At 40.0% G+C, this 17,829-nt stretch overlaps 1 protein-coding gene across 9 annotated transcripts in view; it reads right to left on the reverse strand.

Annotated features, from left to right (window-relative positions):
• Window positions 1-17,829, reverse strand: part of dicer1 (dicer 1, ribonuclease type III) — a 207,712-nt gene that overhangs the window by 168,430 nt on the left and 21,453 nt on the right. For all 9 annotated transcript variants that reach the window (XR_009067182.1, XR_009067184.1, XR_009067183.1 and 6 more), the window contains exons 2-4: window positions 13,408-13,500; window positions 5,275-5,463; window positions 3,284-3,446 (exon numbers count right to left, since the gene is read on the reverse strand). Coding sequence is in view for 6 of the 9 variants with exons in the window: in XM_057859860.1 (XP_057715843.1) it covers window positions 3,284-3,446; window positions 5,275-5,388 (277 nt within the window). In the remaining 3 variants the exon portion in view is untranslated. The remainder of the gene's footprint in view (window positions 1-3,283; window positions 3,447-5,274; window positions 5,464-13,407; window positions 13,501-17,829) is intronic.

Consider the following 17,829-nt stretch of genomic DNA (forward strand, 5'->3'; position numbering starts at 1 on the left):
TCTTCACCCGAGTGTCCAAAACATGCGGCCGCAAGTCCGATGACACAATCACAAAGTCGATCATCGAACTGCGGCCTAGGGTGTCCTGGTGCCAAGTGCACATATGGACACCCTTATGTTTGAACATGGTGTTTGTTATGGACAATCCGTGACGAGCACAGAAGTCCAATAACAGAACACCGCTCGGGTTCTGATCAGGGGGGCCGTTCCTCCCAATCACACCCGTCCAGTTCTCACTGTCATTGCCCACATGAGCGTTGAAGTCCCCCAGCAGAACGAGGGAGTCCCCAGAGGGGGCACTCTCCAGCACACCCTCCAAGGACTCCAAAAAGGGTGGGTACTCTGAACTGCTGTTTGGTGCATAAGCACAAACAACAGTCAGGACCCGTCCCCCCACCCGAAGGCGGAGGGAGGCTACCCTCTCGTCTATTGGGGTAGACCCCAGCGTACAGGCACCAAGCCTGGGGGCAATAAGTATGCCCACACCTGCTCGGCGCCTCTCACCGTGGGCAACTCCAGAGTGGAAGAGGGTCTAACCCCTCTCGAGAGGACTGGTATCAGAACCCAAACTGTGTGTGGAGGAGAAGTCCAACTATATCTAGTTGGAACTGCTCTGCCTCACACACAAGCTCGGGCTCCTTCCCCGCCAGAGGTGACATTCCATGTCCCAAGAGTTAGCTTCTGTAGCCGGGGGTCGGACCGCCAAGGCCTTTGGCTGCCGCCCAAATTGCTACGCACCCGACCCCTTTGGCCCTTCCCACAGGTGGTGAGCCCATGGGAAGGCGGACCCACGTTGCCTTTTCGGGCTGTGCCCGGCCGGACCCCATGGGAAAAGGCCCGGCCACCAGACGCTCGCCTTCGAGCCCCACCCCCAGGCCTGGCTCCAGGGGGGGGCCCCGGTAACCCGCGTCCGGGCAAGGGAAACTTGGATCCTGTAATTTTCTCCATCATAAGGGGTCTTGTGAGCCATTCTTTGTCTGGCCCCTCACCTAGGACCTGTTTGCCATGGGTGACCCTGCCAGGGGCTTAAAGCCCCCAGACAAAATAGCTCCTAGGATCATTGGGACACGCAAACCCCTCCACCACGATAAGGTGATGACTCAAGGAGGAGCCATCTAGTTCTATATACATATATCTATTATCTCCAGTAAAACAACGTTGACGTAGTTTGTAGCGGCTGTCAGCAGCAGTCAGGTATTCTTGTGTTTTTTATCCAGCGGCATGAGTTGAGCTAATGCCGTGAGTTGGCATTACCCGGGTCTATAACAAGCATTATGTTTATTTTCGGGACGCAATGCGGTCAGTTTCTTATTGCATCCCGAAGACCGAGCTGTGTATTAGTTCCGCTTTGCTTGATATATTTCAATAATCGGAATTTGGATGTTTGTGAATCGTTCTCGAATCTTCCACGGCCGAATCGCTCAAGGATGTAATGACGGCCGGGCATGTTGTACCGTGGTTCTAAGTGTTGGATGGTGCGTCTTTACTCACGTGAGATAATGGCTCGTCATCCAGAATGAATTCTTCGGCAATGACTCTTGTTATTCCCTGGGCTTTAGGACTGTCGAGTGCCAGTTTGTCACGCACAGCAAAAGTTTCTGCCAGTGTTAGTTGCTTAGGACCTTTCTTTTTGTCTTCGGTTTTCTTAACATACTCCTCATATTGTTTGTGGTGGTATTTCGCTAAATGCTTGATTAGGTTGGTTGTATTAAAACTTCTTACAGCTTTACCACTACACTTGACTTTATTGTGGCATATGTTGCACTCTGCCTCTTCGTCTTTGTCGTCCTTTAAGGTGAAATGATCCCACACAGCTGACATTTTTACCGATAAAGTCTCTCGGTAAATTGGGAGACTGTAATGTAAATGTAGTGTGTTGAAGGTGTGCCGTAAAATGCGGACCGGATTTTAGGGAAACCGAAGCAGTAAACTGGAATGGATTATGTAAATCGGTGCGCTGGAAAACCCGGACCGGCCTTTTATAAAAAACTGGATCGGAAGTCTGGATCTGAATTTTTCCGTGTTCCGATCCGATACCGATGCGCATTTTTTGCCCATATCGGCGTCCGATCCGGACATCTCTAGTTTTAATGTCTGGCAGCGAATCGGTGAGCGCGCAGGTCGCGCAGTGAGTCATGGGAAATGTAGTCTCGGGACAACACTGAAGTGGTGCTTTGTAATCTGTTCGGTTGTGTGAAAAAACTACATTTCCTCACGCCATTAGACGCCACTTCCTCCCGAGAGCCCCAAGCTGTGTTCGTACTGTTATCTCCATGTGTTAATAAAGAAACAAAGTTGTCAGCACGTCGTGTGTTCGATACATTTGTAAACAAAAAGCTCATAACAAGACACTTAACATAACAAAACTTCACGGTCGAATGTGGCGGCAGTCCGCTATTATTTTCTTTTGTTATTGTTGCCACAGTAAAGTGGAGAAAGCCATCAACGACTAATCTCCTTCTTTCCCCCCAATGTTTTTATAGTATTATTTTATATGAACGAGAGCTGCCGGATCTGCCAAAATGAACATGAAGTCTGATTATTAATTTTTTTTAACAATGTCATCAGATAGACAAAAACATAAAATTATGTGCAAATGCCTGCATCTTCAAATCATGAAAACAGCCTATATCTTACCAATATTGTAATCTCTAAGGGTCTTGTATCCATTCCATGTCAGGTAGTCTCGGCACATTGTTTGCAACCTGATTAGCGTCTGGCTAATACATATTAGGTTCAACATAAAATTTCAACCTCCTCTTCTTCCTCCAACTCTTCAAAAACTTGGATCTCCTCCCTTGCGCTCGATCTATCACTTATATCGCTGTTTGAATCATTGTTTGAAGGGCTTTGTATGGCGGCCGTATGTATGGAGTTGCCATCGCTGTTCTCGGTGTGACGTATCACTTCCGGGTTTGTCACCTTTCAGGCTTGAACTTCGGAAACGCGATTATTTTGTCAAATATACAACATATAAATTATTTTTTCATGCTTTATTTGTTGGACAATGTTTAATTACTTTAATTGTGACTCTATTTGGCATGTTATGAAATTACTTCACATTTCTGCTGTAAGATAACGTAACTCTTATAGGGAGCAAAACTGAGAATGGTAAACACATAAACCTTATCGCCATTCATACAAAAAAGGTTATCGGTTTGGACAAGGAGGAAATTTTTGGTTTTTATTTCGGTGGAGAAAAAAGTGATTGTGCTTTCCCATTATCAAATAAACGGTTACTTTGGGACACACAAAAACACACTAGAAATGGAATTGCAAGTACCTGAGTTGACAAGAAATACAGTCCTCTTTGCATTTCCTTGGTATTGTCCACGGATTTGATGGGAAAGCTCTTTTGTTAGGAGAACTGCAATAAATGTCTTCCCTGAGCCAGTATTTAAACAGACGATAGTGTTATGTTCAAGTGCTGCTTCAAGAAGTTCTACCTGTGTAAGAAAGTTCAAATAATTAAGTGTTTGTAAATACACGGAAACCAAAATCCAAATTCATCAGAACATTACAACTTGTAAAGTAGAAATAAATTCCATTCCATACAAAGACTGATGAGGTGAAGCTTCAATTTTTCTACCATCAAAAATAAACAAAACAGTAACATTTCATTTGAATGCCGTTAATCTCCTCTTTAGAGCAAATGGTCAATGAGGTAACCCATGCAGTTATTTAGATGCTTAACTCATTCACTCCCAGACATTTTCACCGGAGCAAGGCCCTTCACTCCCGGCCGTTTTACTGGATTTTGACCGATTTTGCAAGGCCCACAGAAAATTCTGTTCTATAGCTATATAAACATGGAACCCACCAAAAGAAAGATTAGACTCTCTTCTTTGAGTATAATTTTTTTTTTCGTTCATATCTTTTTCCATTCTTTAGAAATCAGCATTAGAAAATAGCTTAGTTTGAGCAATTTTCCAAATTCTGATGAAAAAACAGAGAAATTGAGCTTTTTGTGAAAGCATACATTTCAAACTTAACTTCGACTTTAACACAGCTATTTTTCGCTTATGTGACATCCCAAACATCTAAATAATGTTTTTGTTCTACAAAATAATAAACAACAAGACAAATAGAGCTTTTGATCGCAAAATAAGAGATTATTTACACATAACTAAACTATTGAACTGTTGAACTACAGTATTTGCGCACATAACAACGGGGAAGGCTCTAGGCTGCTCCCGGTTGAATGAGGTGGCTCCCAGTAATCTGATGAGTCCGGAGCAATATCGGTCTCACTTTTTTCATCACTTTCATTGTTGGTTTCAACCTCGGGCTAAGGAGTAACGCAACGTGAGCTCCGCAGAACGCGTGTGGAACCTGACGCTGTTGTGGACGTCAGCGTCTGTCTCATCTAAATAGATTTTTTTGAATCCTTCTTCGACAAAGGTTTTCTTTTCTTTTCAAAACACTCCTCCAGTGTCATTCGACGTACTGTGCGTTCAGAAATGCTCTTCTGCCTACCTTGGTTGTAAAGGGTGGTTATTTGAGTCACTGTTGCCTTTCTATCAGCTCGAACCAGTCTGGCCATTCTCCTCTGACCTCTGGCATCAACAAGGCATTTTCGCCCACAGAACTGCCGCTCGATGGATATTTTTTCTTTTTCGGACCATTCTCTGTAAACCCTAGAGATGGTTGCGCGTGAAAATCCCAGTAGATCAGCGGTTTCTGAAATACTCAGACCAGCCCTTCTGGCACCAACAACCATGCCATGTTCAAAGTCACTCAAATCACCTTTCTTCCCTATACTGATGCTCGGTTTGAACTGCAGGAGATTGTCTTAAACCATGCCTACATGCCTAAATGCACTGAGTTGCCGCCAGGTGATTGGCTGATTAGAAATTAAGTGTTAACGAGCAGTTGGACAGGTGTACCTAATAAAGTGGCCGGTGAGTGTGTGTGTGTGTGTATATATATATATATATATATATATATATATATATATATATATATACACACACACATATATGCAGTATATATATAAATATACACATATATATATATTTTCTGAAGGCGCACCCGCATTTTTTATTGAATCACCTTTAAGGCCATACTTATGTGTTGATTTATTATGCTATCAATCTTTTAACATTACAGTACTTTAAATCTATTGTAACCAGAATACTGTGGTTATCCATAGTTAATTTTGTGCAAGGTCTCTACAGGTTTCAACAAGCCAAATTAAGACTTTTTAAAGACCATTATGAATACAGTTTTAGAACCATTTTACATGAATACCAGCAAAAAATGCTAACTATTTACCTGATATTTTCTAGGTGTATAGATGTTATCGTGGATTGCCTCCTGCTGCCATGGCAGTCCAAAAAAAGGACCCATGGAAGATGTGGCCGGGGTAACGAGCTTCAGGCCTGCCATTCTTCAAAGTGGAGAGAGTGGGAAGAACTCCTCCCTTCTGCTTTACTTTATTTCATGTTGTTTGTCACAAATTCACTATTTAAAAAAAAAAAAAAAAAAAAGGATTCAGATATCACGTCAATAAAAGAAAGCAGTTGCCAAATAAAGTGTTGAAAAGTAAAATTGTCCAGAGATGCCAACCAATCTGCCCCTTAAATGTTTCATGTGCCTAGGCATACGCACAAGCTTCTTGAGAACACTTTAAAGGGTATGAAAACACTAACAGGCTGTGAGATATCAATAGAACCATTATGTAGCAAGATAACAAATATTAATAAAGTTAACAAAAAAATAAATCGCATTCATGAGCAATTATCGAAAATAGATCGAAAATTACGAACATTTCCGAAAGTATTCCGGAAACAGCCAAATGGGGCAGAGACGTCATAACAAGGAAACAAAAGGTCGAGGAAGCTGCCATCGTTGTTTATTGACGGGAGAGTTGCGTTCGTGTTTTATCAAAAAATCGCTAAAATGGTTCAAACCTGTCATGCTATGTGGTTTACAAATAGCCATTTGTCGCAATGTAGTACCCATGAGTTCCCGAACGCGAGAAAAAGAGCTGGACTACGCAGACAATGAGTAAAGTTCGTCAGTGCTAAGAGGGCTAATTTTGCAGACCCAGCCTCCGGCACGGTTTTGTGTGGTGCGCATTTTACACCTGAAAGCTATACGAACTATGGACAAATGAAATCAGGTTTTGCTAAGAAATTGCTGCTGAAAGCAGATGCGGTGCCCACCTATACGCGCAGCCACCTAAATGTCCCGAGATAACAAGAAAGAGGACGATGACTGGCTCTGATAAGACCACCCCACCACCCCAGGCAAAGCAAAGGAGGGAAATGGCCAGAGTGAGTACTCTTTTATAATAAACATATCACGCATTGGATATAGGACTGGACACATGCATAAATTATCGCTCGTAAAATATATAAAACAAATCCTCTAATCCCATTCATATTTGTGTCGGTTGGCAGAGCGAAAACCGATGATAGCACATTAAATGATAATTATTCTATACATTACTTTATTTTGCGGTCACGGTGTATCAGCTTCACAAAAAGAAATGCAAAACAAACCATTTGGTGTTTCTGTTGCCGCCGGTGTTTCGTCAGTGTGATTGCTCCCCTCAATGATCCTTTCATTAGGCTGCATTGGCTTTCGTTTGGGCTCAAAATGATAACCCAAAACACCAAAGAAAGGTTCATAACTCTCCTCGTCACCATTAGAAGAATGTTCGTTACGTCGGATTCGTCGCTGCAACTAGAAACAAAATTGTCCGCCATCATCGCCGCCATTCAGCACTAAGCACTGAGCCGGTTGTTTCCTTATAGTGACGTCACACAAACGATATGCTAGATTTCCGGCATCTCGGGGGCGGGTCGTTTTAGCTTGACAATCGACCTAATTTCTATCATTTTCTTAGTGTTGCGATGTGTGTAATTACACGAAGTGGCATGATATGAATTCAAAAGGCATGCGTTGATGGATAAATGATGGAATATTAGCATTTCCCCAGGTGTTGTCATAACCTTTAAAGAACATTACACGCCAGTATTACACCTGTTCAAAACCTTGAATCATGCCAAAACACCCAGCTTATCAAAAGAATCAAATTATAGCAGCAATTTTTATTACGGATAACCCGATGGCATATTTTTGCACCCGAGTCCAATCACGTCAATGGATTGGACATCCCTCATTTTTATTCTTTCAGTCAAATGAAAATTGCTGTTGTAATCACTTATATTAATTGTTCTAATATAATCGTTTTGGCTGACTCAATACGAAAAAGACTAAACTGATGTTCATCACCAGCTTTCTGGTATAGACACATACTGTACTTTGATGGCAAGTTGTCACGTCAGATGGCATATTGTCAACAGGACTCCAGAGTCACATTTTTTTTTACCAGGAGCTCAGTAGGCCCCTAACTTAAAATTTTAGGGGCACAAGCAGAAGATGAAGGGGTGCACACCATAAATCTACATGCAAAGTTTTCCTCTAATTTTCACTGTTTAACCGATAAATACTTTCATAATAAATGCATACAACTTCAAATTTATGAATCTATCGTTTATTGTCTATCCGTTTTGACCTTAACCAGTATACTATTTAAAAAATAACATGGGAATTTTTATTAGTGAGACCCAGCTGTAACATGGATGAGGAGTGTCCCATTCATGACAAAAATATGTATATGAAAAAAGTAGGGCTGTCAAACGATTAAAATTATTAATCGAGTTAATTACAGCTTAAAAATTAATTAATCGTAATTAATCGCAATTAATCGCAATTCAAACCATCTATAAAATATGCCATATTTTTCTGTAAATTATTGTTGGAATGGAAAGATAAGACAAGATGGATATATACATTCAACATACGGTACATAAGGACTGTATTTGTTTATTATAACAATAAATCAACAAGATGGCATTAACATTATTAACATTCTGTTAAAGTGATCCATGGATAGAAAGACTTGTAGTTCTTAAAAGATGAATATTAGTGCAAGTTATAGAAATGTTATATTAAAACGCCTCTTAATATTTTCGTTTTAATAAAATTTGTAAAATTTTCAATCAAAAAATAAACTAGTAGCCCTATTCTGTCCTCAATGTGTGTGAGTACACAAACTGACAGATAGCGAACATAAGTTCCAAAAAGAAATCAGATGGTGTGGCAAAGTTGCATGGGCTTTACTGAAGTCATCTCTTTTAGACAGTAGCACGTTTCTTGTATTTTTGTAAAACTGAAAATAACAAGGAAATGTGTCAATAACTTGCATAAATCACAAAATAACATAAAATGTACACACACGTGTCCATTTGAGCAGTAGCACTAGCCAATTAGCTCACAAGCATCTAACAATGTAACTGCATTTCACCTTATATGTGAACAAATTCAAATACACATCATCAATAACTATCTAATGCTCATGAATATAAACAAAGGAGGAATATAACTCACAAGCGATGCATGTATTAGACACAAACAGTGTGATGGGGCTATGAGAACTGCCACTGAATACTGGATGCGGACGTTAGCTGGTCTGAATAGCACTGTCTATTAGTGTGAGTTCGCGTCGACATATAATCACGTCAGAAAAGCGCGCCGAAAGCCAAATAATCAGCTGCACTGAATCGCCAGCAGAGGGCGACATTACGCCACATAACATATGCAAGTCACACCCAAGCGCCAGCAGAGGGCGGAAAAACTCCATAAAACACAATTAACAAGTTGGCCTTTCACTGTACTGACATTTAAATCTGTCTGAGCGGACCTAGTGTGTTAATTGCGTCAAATATTTTAACGTGATTAATTTAAAAAATTAATTAACGCCCGTTAACGCGATAATTTTGACAGCCCTAGAAAAAAGTTTTTATAAAAGAATCTTAAAATAGTCAGGGGTTTAGATCAGGAACCTTTTTGATCGAGAGAGACAAAACACCTAACATATTTTAAAATGTGATTTCACGAGAGCCATACAGTGTGTGCGTATATTAGACATGTGCCGGTATGAGATTTTGACAGTATAATAACCTTGAGCAAAAATACCGTGGTTTCACCGTATTGCAATTATAGCTCCAAAATGTGTTTAGATGTATGGGTTGGGATTTAAAAATAAATAAATAAATTTAAAAAAAAATTCCATTGAACAGGATTTTTCATTATTCACAACATATTAGCAAATTGGAACATGAATATAATGTTAAAATAAACAAATTAATAATTATTAAATAAATAAATAATAATTATTATTAATTGACAAAATTAACGTAAATGCAATTTATAAACTATACTCACAGCCACAGCTCAAGTTACTCAAGATTAGAGCAAAAACAAAAAAATAATTATTTGCGATTAAAAAGGTAAAAACACGTCTAAATAAAATTAAAAATGTACAGTATATATATATATATATATATATATATATATTGCAGGCACTTCACTGACTTTAAAGCTCCATCTCAATATTTTTTTGAATTGCTCATTTTCTACATATTTTTCTTTAAATCCAACTTATGATGCAGGAATGGGAGCATGTTCACCTTTTCTGGGTTAAGTTTGGAGTGGTCAGACGAAAATAGTTAGCCGTCTTGGCATGCTAACTAGTCGCATGATCTGCCTTGATAACAAGCTGACTTAGCATACCGTTATTTCCAGACAACAAGCCGCTACTTTTTTCCCTCATTTTGGATCCTGCGGCGTGTGCAATGATGCGTCCAATTTGTGCATTTTTCTGACTGCCGCCCGGGGTGCTCGAGCATGGAATGTGGGAGTGAGACACGTGGGATATAAGTGTCGAGGAAGACGCTTGTTTGCACTATGACCGGTGGTTTAACTTTGGATGTTGTGCATGAATACAGGTGGCAGACCCTTGTCTTTGTGCATGAGTAGAATTGGCAGATCTGCATCATGGAGAACGCGAGAAAAAATTAAATTGGGCATCCGAGTTGTATGGGAAGTTTTGATGACTCGCAGCGAGAGATCGTTTGCCAAGACTCGCCTCATGCGAAGAGCAGCTATTGCACAGGTATGCTGGGGGAGCCTGGCAGCGTGAGGCAGTGTGAAAGAAGTCCGCCATCACCAACAGGTTTTGAGGGGCCAGTCTGCTGCGTGCCGAAGAGTACAGCACGGGCTCAGGAATGCATTTGCCTCATTATGGGAGACATTGAAGGCGACGGCGTAGGAGAGATTGAGTAGGTGCGTGGCGAAGTGTATCTGAGCGTCTTCATATCCGACACTGAAGGTGAAGACTTCCATGGTTTGAGTGCACAGGAGGAAGATGAAGATTGCTAACAAAGACTTTTATGTTTTTAATAACCAGCCCAATTTGTGCTGTACCGCCATGTTGATGCTATTTAACTTCCGTGCCGCTGCTATATAACTGCCGTGTTTGCTGGCGCTGTTTGGAACGAAAAGTTAAGGTATGTTATTAAAATTTTGAAAACTCTTGTCTATTTCTTTGTCAATATCTCATGTTACTAAGTGGGCACACGCGGCTTATAGCCAGGAAAGGCTTATGTATGTACAAAATGTTTTTTCCTTTAAAAATGTACTGGGTCCATTATGGAGAAGCTGTCATTTTCACTTATATTGCAGATGGATAGATTTTACTTGATATGGTCCAAATGGACTGAGTACGTGAAACCAGTTAGAATGGATTTTAATTGACGCTCAAACAAAAAAGTACACCCCTGTCTTGCTGGGTAAGAAAACAATTCCTGATGTGCTCCCAAATTCTTTATTTATTTATTTTTTTCTGTTGTTGTTTTTTTTGTTGTTTTTTTTTTTCAAGTTATTGTGTTATTTTTTTCTCGTTTCCTTTAAGAGGAAAAGCAATGAATCGAGAAATGGACGATCTTTATTCACTATTGTAAGTACAAAGTACTGTGTATTATTTGTGAGTCGAAAAAAATAAAAAACTTTAAAAAATAAATAAATAAATAAATAAAAAATAAAAATGTACTGGGTGAGCCTTGTAATCAGGGGTGCCCAATAGTCCAGAAATTACGGGATTTGTTTTACCATCTCTAGTAGCAGCCGCTCTCGAGCACCACCTCCATGGACTCCAAAAAGTGGGGGTAATCTGAGCTGCTGTTTGGTGCATAGGTACAGAAAAAAAACAGGACCCGTCCTCACTGGGAAAGTCCAAGTGAACCTCATTTCAGGCACATTTTCTTTGAGGAACCATTGCAACATGTCTGTAATAGCAGACCACCGTACATGGCAATTGCCCGAGACAAAATACTTACAAATGTAAAGATTGAGCATAGAGCAGGGCGGTAAACCGAAAATTTACCGTCACCGAAATTCTTAACGATGACCGACGTAATTTTGACCATGTCGGTAAATTCGGTAAATTAATAAAACAAGAAAATATAGTCTTTTCATCCCGCTTTGATTCTGTTGTTCGTCTATGTTCATTCCCCTTTAAGAAAGCAGTGAATGTGCTTACGTAGGGAGTCACGTGATCATCAGGAAGCCAATCAAACAAACGCTAGCAGCTAACGCTACAAGCAAAACGTGATGGAGTGTGGCTTAAGGGAGGTTCACCAAACTTTCAACCGACATTTAGTAGACTCTTGGTGGCATCCAGACGGGCTTTCACCCGATGTCCTCCTTTGTTCTCACGATTTCCGGAGATGGTGCTTTCAGTGCTTTCTACTGATAGCCAGGCTAACGCTAGCTAGCGGCTAACGCTACAAATGAACGTTATGGAGTCGGATAGAGGCTCTAACCTTGTCGAAACGGCTGAATTTAATGAGTGGATTGGGCACGGACTGCATCTAGCAATTACTATGTGGCGTTATTTTGTATCTGTGTGTGATTCCTCTGAAAGCTTTTGTGATGGTAAAGAATTCCGCATAAAGTACAATCCAACGGCGAAACTTATAATGACCGAGAAATGGCCCCAGCTATTTTTATTGTGCGTGCATTTATTAAAAAATGCACTGGGGGGAAAAAAAACCTTAAACCATAAAGTAAACACTTGTATTTAATAATTATATCACAGCAGCCATTAACAATAAGTTGTCTTTTTGAAGTGTACTGTTCAAGCTGCAAGTCATTTGTGTTACAATTACATGTTTGCACAGGCATATTGATTTTGACAATGTACATTGTTCAAGTCATACACGCTGTTATAAATGTTCATACTTGAATTCTTATTGCTTACAATACATTTTTATAAACTTAATGTTTAGACTGCATGTACAATTGTGAAATACAGTATATCAAATTGAATGCTGGTAAATCAACAAGAAATAGTTAATCTGTATTTCATGCATTGATTCAGATTTTCAAATTACCGTATTTTTCGGACTACAAGTCGCTCCTGAGTATAAGTCGATCCAGCCATAAAATGCCTAACGAAGAGAAAAAAAACATATACAAGTCGCACCGGAGTATAAGTCGAATTTTGGGGGGAAATTTACTTGATAAAATCCAACACATAGAACAGACATGTCATCTTGAAAGGCAATTTAATATAAAAATACAATAGAGAACAACATGCTAAATAAATATACAGTGTACAGTGCATGAACAACGAAATGTGAATATACTGTCCTACGCTACAGCTCGGTCCTGGCTGTACAGCAAACTCCCAAAAGACAATGCTGGACGTCCGTATAATTTGCTGAATCAATTTGGTCCTTGATAGAAAACAGGTTCGGATCAACGTAAATAAATGATAATTAGGTACTATTAGTAATAAGTAACAGGTTAGCATGCGTTCGCTATCATTAGCACATCGTTCAAACAACCACACAACTGGCTCTAAGTGTCCGATCGCGGGTGGAAAACACACAACAACAACAGAAAAGATGATACACGCAGGCGTTGCCTCTGTAGAGATGATTTTAAAGCATAAACAATGAAAGTAGGCTCGCAGCCGTCTATTCTCTCTCGCTGTAACTCGCCCACTCACTCAGAGCTAAGTAGCTGTCCGTCTTCTTCTGGCGTGTGAGCACTCTTCTCCACGTAAACAAGTGCGAGTGCGCCCTCACGTGGGCATGAAAGCGCCACAAACTAAATGCATCCATTTCAAGATAAAAAAGTCAATAATACAATTGAACATACACTGCCAAAGGCAGAACGCGAACGTGGCCATAGCTATAAAGAGTTATTCAGATAACTATAGCATAAGAACATGCTAGCAACTTTACAAAACCATCAGTGTCACTGCAAAACACCAAAATAACGTGAAATTATATCATAATGTGTTAATAATTCCACACATAAGTCGCTCCTGAGTATAAGTCGCACCCCCAGCCAAAATATGAAAAAAAACGCGACTTATAGTCCGAAAAATACGGTATATAACAGTCCGCTTGGGCGAATTTATCGTCATTTATCGTTATCGAGATAAATCTGCTCAATTTATCGTGATACATGTTTAAGGCCATATCGCCCAGCCCTAATTGAGCATCTCGGAATATTAATCACACGATATTGAAAAAATATACTTACAGGTAGTAATCTGGAACGTTACTTGGTTAGAGAGAAATGGGACCTTGGATCCATTTTTAAATCTCTTAACTTCTTACACTTCCATGGACAGGCCTGGAAAGAAAGAAAATTGTTATGGAACCCTGCATTAATGACACTGCGATTGAAATGTCAAAATATTTCAAATATACAAAACTTTCTTAAATATGGACAGAACAACAATGGCACCGTTCAAATGTTCGCTAGCGTTTCTGGAGAACACATCACTCGTGAGGAACTGGCCACTCACATCACCTTTTCCACAATGCTATCCAGAAAATTTACAAATCTGGGGTTTCTGCAGGTATCCACAAATAGTATTTAACCCTTGGATGCACATGTTACTGGACCCTACACTCTTCCATAAGTGGGTCAAAAATGACCCATATTAGAACCAATGTGTTTTTTATGCCATTTTGGTGAAGAAGAATCACTTGTATATTAATTAGTATTATATTTAGGGCCACACAAGAATGATTTCATGCTTGAAATATCTTTATGATTTATTTAACATTTTTTGAAGAAAAAAAAAAAAAAAAGGAAAAATAGAACAGCAGCATACTTTATCCTTCCTTGTATTTTATCATCAATGATGAAGAGCTCCCATGCATCTTTTTGGTGATACAGCTTTGCTAAGACCTTGCGGAGGCACTGCCCGATTTCTGTGGATATTGTGGCTCTGTGTTCTGACCAGGGTGGTAGGTCATTCTCTCTAGTAAGAGCCCTACCAACTTTTCTGTTGGCCATGATTTGGACACTAGTCAGAGGACACAAAAGTGGAATCTTATGAGTCAGATTGATCCTGTTCAGTTGGATTTCCAGGTGAACAACTGCCACTGCCACCTCGACAATAGTCTGGGTCCTCATCAACAGAAAGTTTAGACACTTGAGTCCAACCCTGTCCCTGCCTCTCCATCATCCAACATCTGTAGGACCATTTCAGCTTTAAATCTAGCAGTTATGACATTTTGGATAAGGAAACATAAGAGTAGTGTTTTCAATAGATCAATATGTAGCTGTATAATTAAATACACACACACAAACTATATACTGTATATACAGTAATGTTTGCTAAATTAGGCTAGGTTCATACCGCAGGTCTTAATGCACAAATCCAATTTTTTCGTGTTTTTCCGACTCGACTGAACGGGAAAAGTCGCATAAAAGTGGACCATTTCAAATTCGATCCAGGTCACTTTCGTATGTGGTTTAAATCCCATCCGGGCCACATTTTTCCAGAATTTGGCTGCGGTCCAAACTGTCAAGTCCCCCAAATTGGAATTCATACAGCAATTAACGTCAGCAAAGAGCGAGAGAGACAGGGCGCTACGGTAGCGATGCAGCTGTGCATTAGCGCCTAGTTTAAACGCGGATTTTGGGGAAGGAGCAAGCTTGACAACAGTCATAAAAAAATAAAATGGGTTGATGATTAGTCTGAAAATGCTCGTTTTTCTCTCTGCTTCAATACTCCTGTGCATGCGGGCCAGTTAGCTAAGCGCATCTCGGACAGCGAGTTCGAGCGCTCAATGGACAATGGCAGTCTGAACGCGCACGCCAAAAAAACATATGACAAAAAAATCGGAATTGCGAAGTAGGACCTGCTGTATGAACCAAGCCTTAGTTAGCTAGCTAGTTATGAAGTGGGTTAATTTGTTGATAAATAATTTTTAAAAAGTCATGAAAGACACACACATAAAATACTGTATGGACATAATACTTACAGTCCACATATCAGCTCTTGTTGTGTAAAATTATCTTCTTAAGGGATGTCACTTTTTACATACCTAGTCTGTGTGGTCCACGGTAAATCTATTCCTGACAGCAAACGTTAATAAGAATGACAGATTCCCATTGGATTCCATAGAAAATGCATGTGGATCATTTTTGACCCACTTGTGGAAGCTTAGGGCATTAATACAAAAATGACAATTTCTTCAAATGTTCAAAAAGTTCATCAAAAATTTGAATGGCATTATATCAAAAACATGTTTTTGAGGAATACCTGGAATATGAATTGATAACCATTTTTCAATCCGAAGATATTTCAAGAAAACAACCTCACCGGGTCATTTTTGACCCACTTATGCATCTAAGGGTTAATTCTTTTTCACGCCACTTTTAATTTATGTTATGCCCATGTCTAACTGCAGATAGTTCCACAAACAGTGTGGGGCTCACGGACACTGCTTCAGTGGATGAAATCTTATTTCCAAGATAGGGATTTATTTTTGGTCAAACGCACAACTCTAAATTTCAGTGTCCCCAAATGGCACGTAGTCCATAGTCCATTTGAGTTACTGTATTCATAAGTTACTGTATTCATCAAATTAATGAATTGATGTGCCAGAACTAAATGCTGGAAAGAGGTCATCATTTTCGGGGCAAAAAGGTTAAGGTCAAAGATCAGCACTCACCCTTGGCTCAATGTCACTGACAGCTACAAATCAAGCTAGAAACTACTAACTTTTAACGCCGAACGCAAGTTTTGACAGTCGCTTGACAGTCATTTGACAGTTTGTAAAAACAGACATTAGCAACTGGAATCGAAAATTCCTTGTGACTTTTTGAAAACACTGGAAGGAATTTTAGGAAGTTTTATGTCACGTTTTCGCCCGCCTTGTTCGGATTTTTTGCTTGGAACTAAAAGTTAGCCGGCGCTAGGTGGAAGCTAATCAGCGTCGCTAGCAAAATGGGTCCAAAGAAGGCATTGACTGCCGAGGAGGGAGGCGATATCAAGAAATCTCTTGACTTCTTATCAGAAGAGATATCAGTGATCAAGCTACAGCAAAAATCGATCCTGAACCTAGTGGAGGAAGTAAAGGCTCTCCGAATCCAGAATGCCGAGAAGGACCGCCGATTGGCGCAGTTGGAGTGCCGAGTGGCGGAGTTGGAGCAACACACACGGATTAACGATGTGATCGTAACTGGGCTCCGGATCCAGCCGTGGTCATACGCCCGGGCTGTGACCGATAGCGTTGGGGAGCCCAGCGAGCAGGATGTCGGATCCGTTGAGCAACAGGTGGCCGGCTTTTTCCAGTCCAAAGGGATTGAGGTGGACCGGAATACCATCGAGGCCTGCCACCCTCTACCCCGGAGAGCCGACAGCGACAAACGAGCTGTCATCATCAAGTTTGTCAATAGAAAGCACAAAACCGCACTGTTAAAACAAGGAAGGAAACTGAAGGGAACCGACGTGTTCATGAACGAGCATCTGACAAAACAAAACGCTGATATCGCAAGAAAAGCACGACTAATGAAAAAACAAGGGAAAATTCAACAAACATGGACATCGAACTGTAAAATATTCATCAAACTAAATGGGTCACCCGAAGAAGCTAAAACATTGGTCGTCAGGAGCATAGAGGAATTGGCCAGGTATGAATAAGCAACACGGACTTGTGAGGTATGAAGACACACACCATCATGACACATCCATCACCATCTAGAGACAATAGCGATGTATTCCAAAGGATTGATCAACATGGGGAACTAGAGCTCAGAACATTTCAACATATCGAACACAAATCATTCGAGCTGGAGCATGATATTGATCCGGACAATAATTTCTTTTTTAATACCAACATCAACTGCTGCTATTACACCGAGGAACAGTACAACTCTACCATTAAAATGAACAATAAATTATCAATAATACATCTCAATAGCAGAAGTATGTATGCTAACTTCAGTCATATAAGAGAGTATCTGAATCAATTTATAAAACCATTCAAAATAATTGCCATATCAGAAACATGGCTCAAAGCAGATAAAGGAATGGATTTTGAACTGGATGGTTATGAATTTAACTGTGTAAACCGAAAGAACAAGAGTGGAGGAGGTGTCGCTTTGTATGTGGATAAAAATCTGAACTACAAAGTTGTAGAAAACATGACAACTGTGGTTGATAACCTGTTGGAATGTATAACAATTGAATTAGATGATGAAAAAAGCAAGAATGTCATAATCAGCTGTATATATAAAGCACCTGGCTCTAGTATTGAAGCATTCAAGGATTGGATAGGAGAAATGTTTTTAAAAGCTATTCAGAAAATTGTGTTCATTTGTGGGGATTTCAATATTGATTTGCTCAATCCAAACAAGCACCAAGCAGTTGATGAATTTATCAATACCATGTACAGTTTGAGTTTGTATCCAAAAATCACCAGACCGAGCCGAATCACAACCAACAGTGCTACTTTAATAGATAATATATTCTCCAATGACATTGAACTTAATACAGTAAGCGGACTGTTAATCAATGATATTAGTGACCACCTACCAGTTTTTACAGTTTATAACGGCACCCAGTTTAGAAATTTGCCAGCGCAAATTGTCAAATACAGGCGAGTGAGGACAGAGGAAACTCTGAACTCATTTAAAAAGGATTTATTAGAACAAAACTGG

This window comes from Corythoichthys intestinalis, chromosome 15, assembly GCF_030265065.1.
Source record: "Corythoichthys intestinalis isolate RoL2023-P3 chromosome 15, ASM3026506v1, whole genome shotgun sequence".
Taxonomy (NCBI): Eukaryota; Metazoa; Chordata; class Actinopteri; order Syngnathiformes; family Syngnathidae; genus Corythoichthys; species Corythoichthys intestinalis.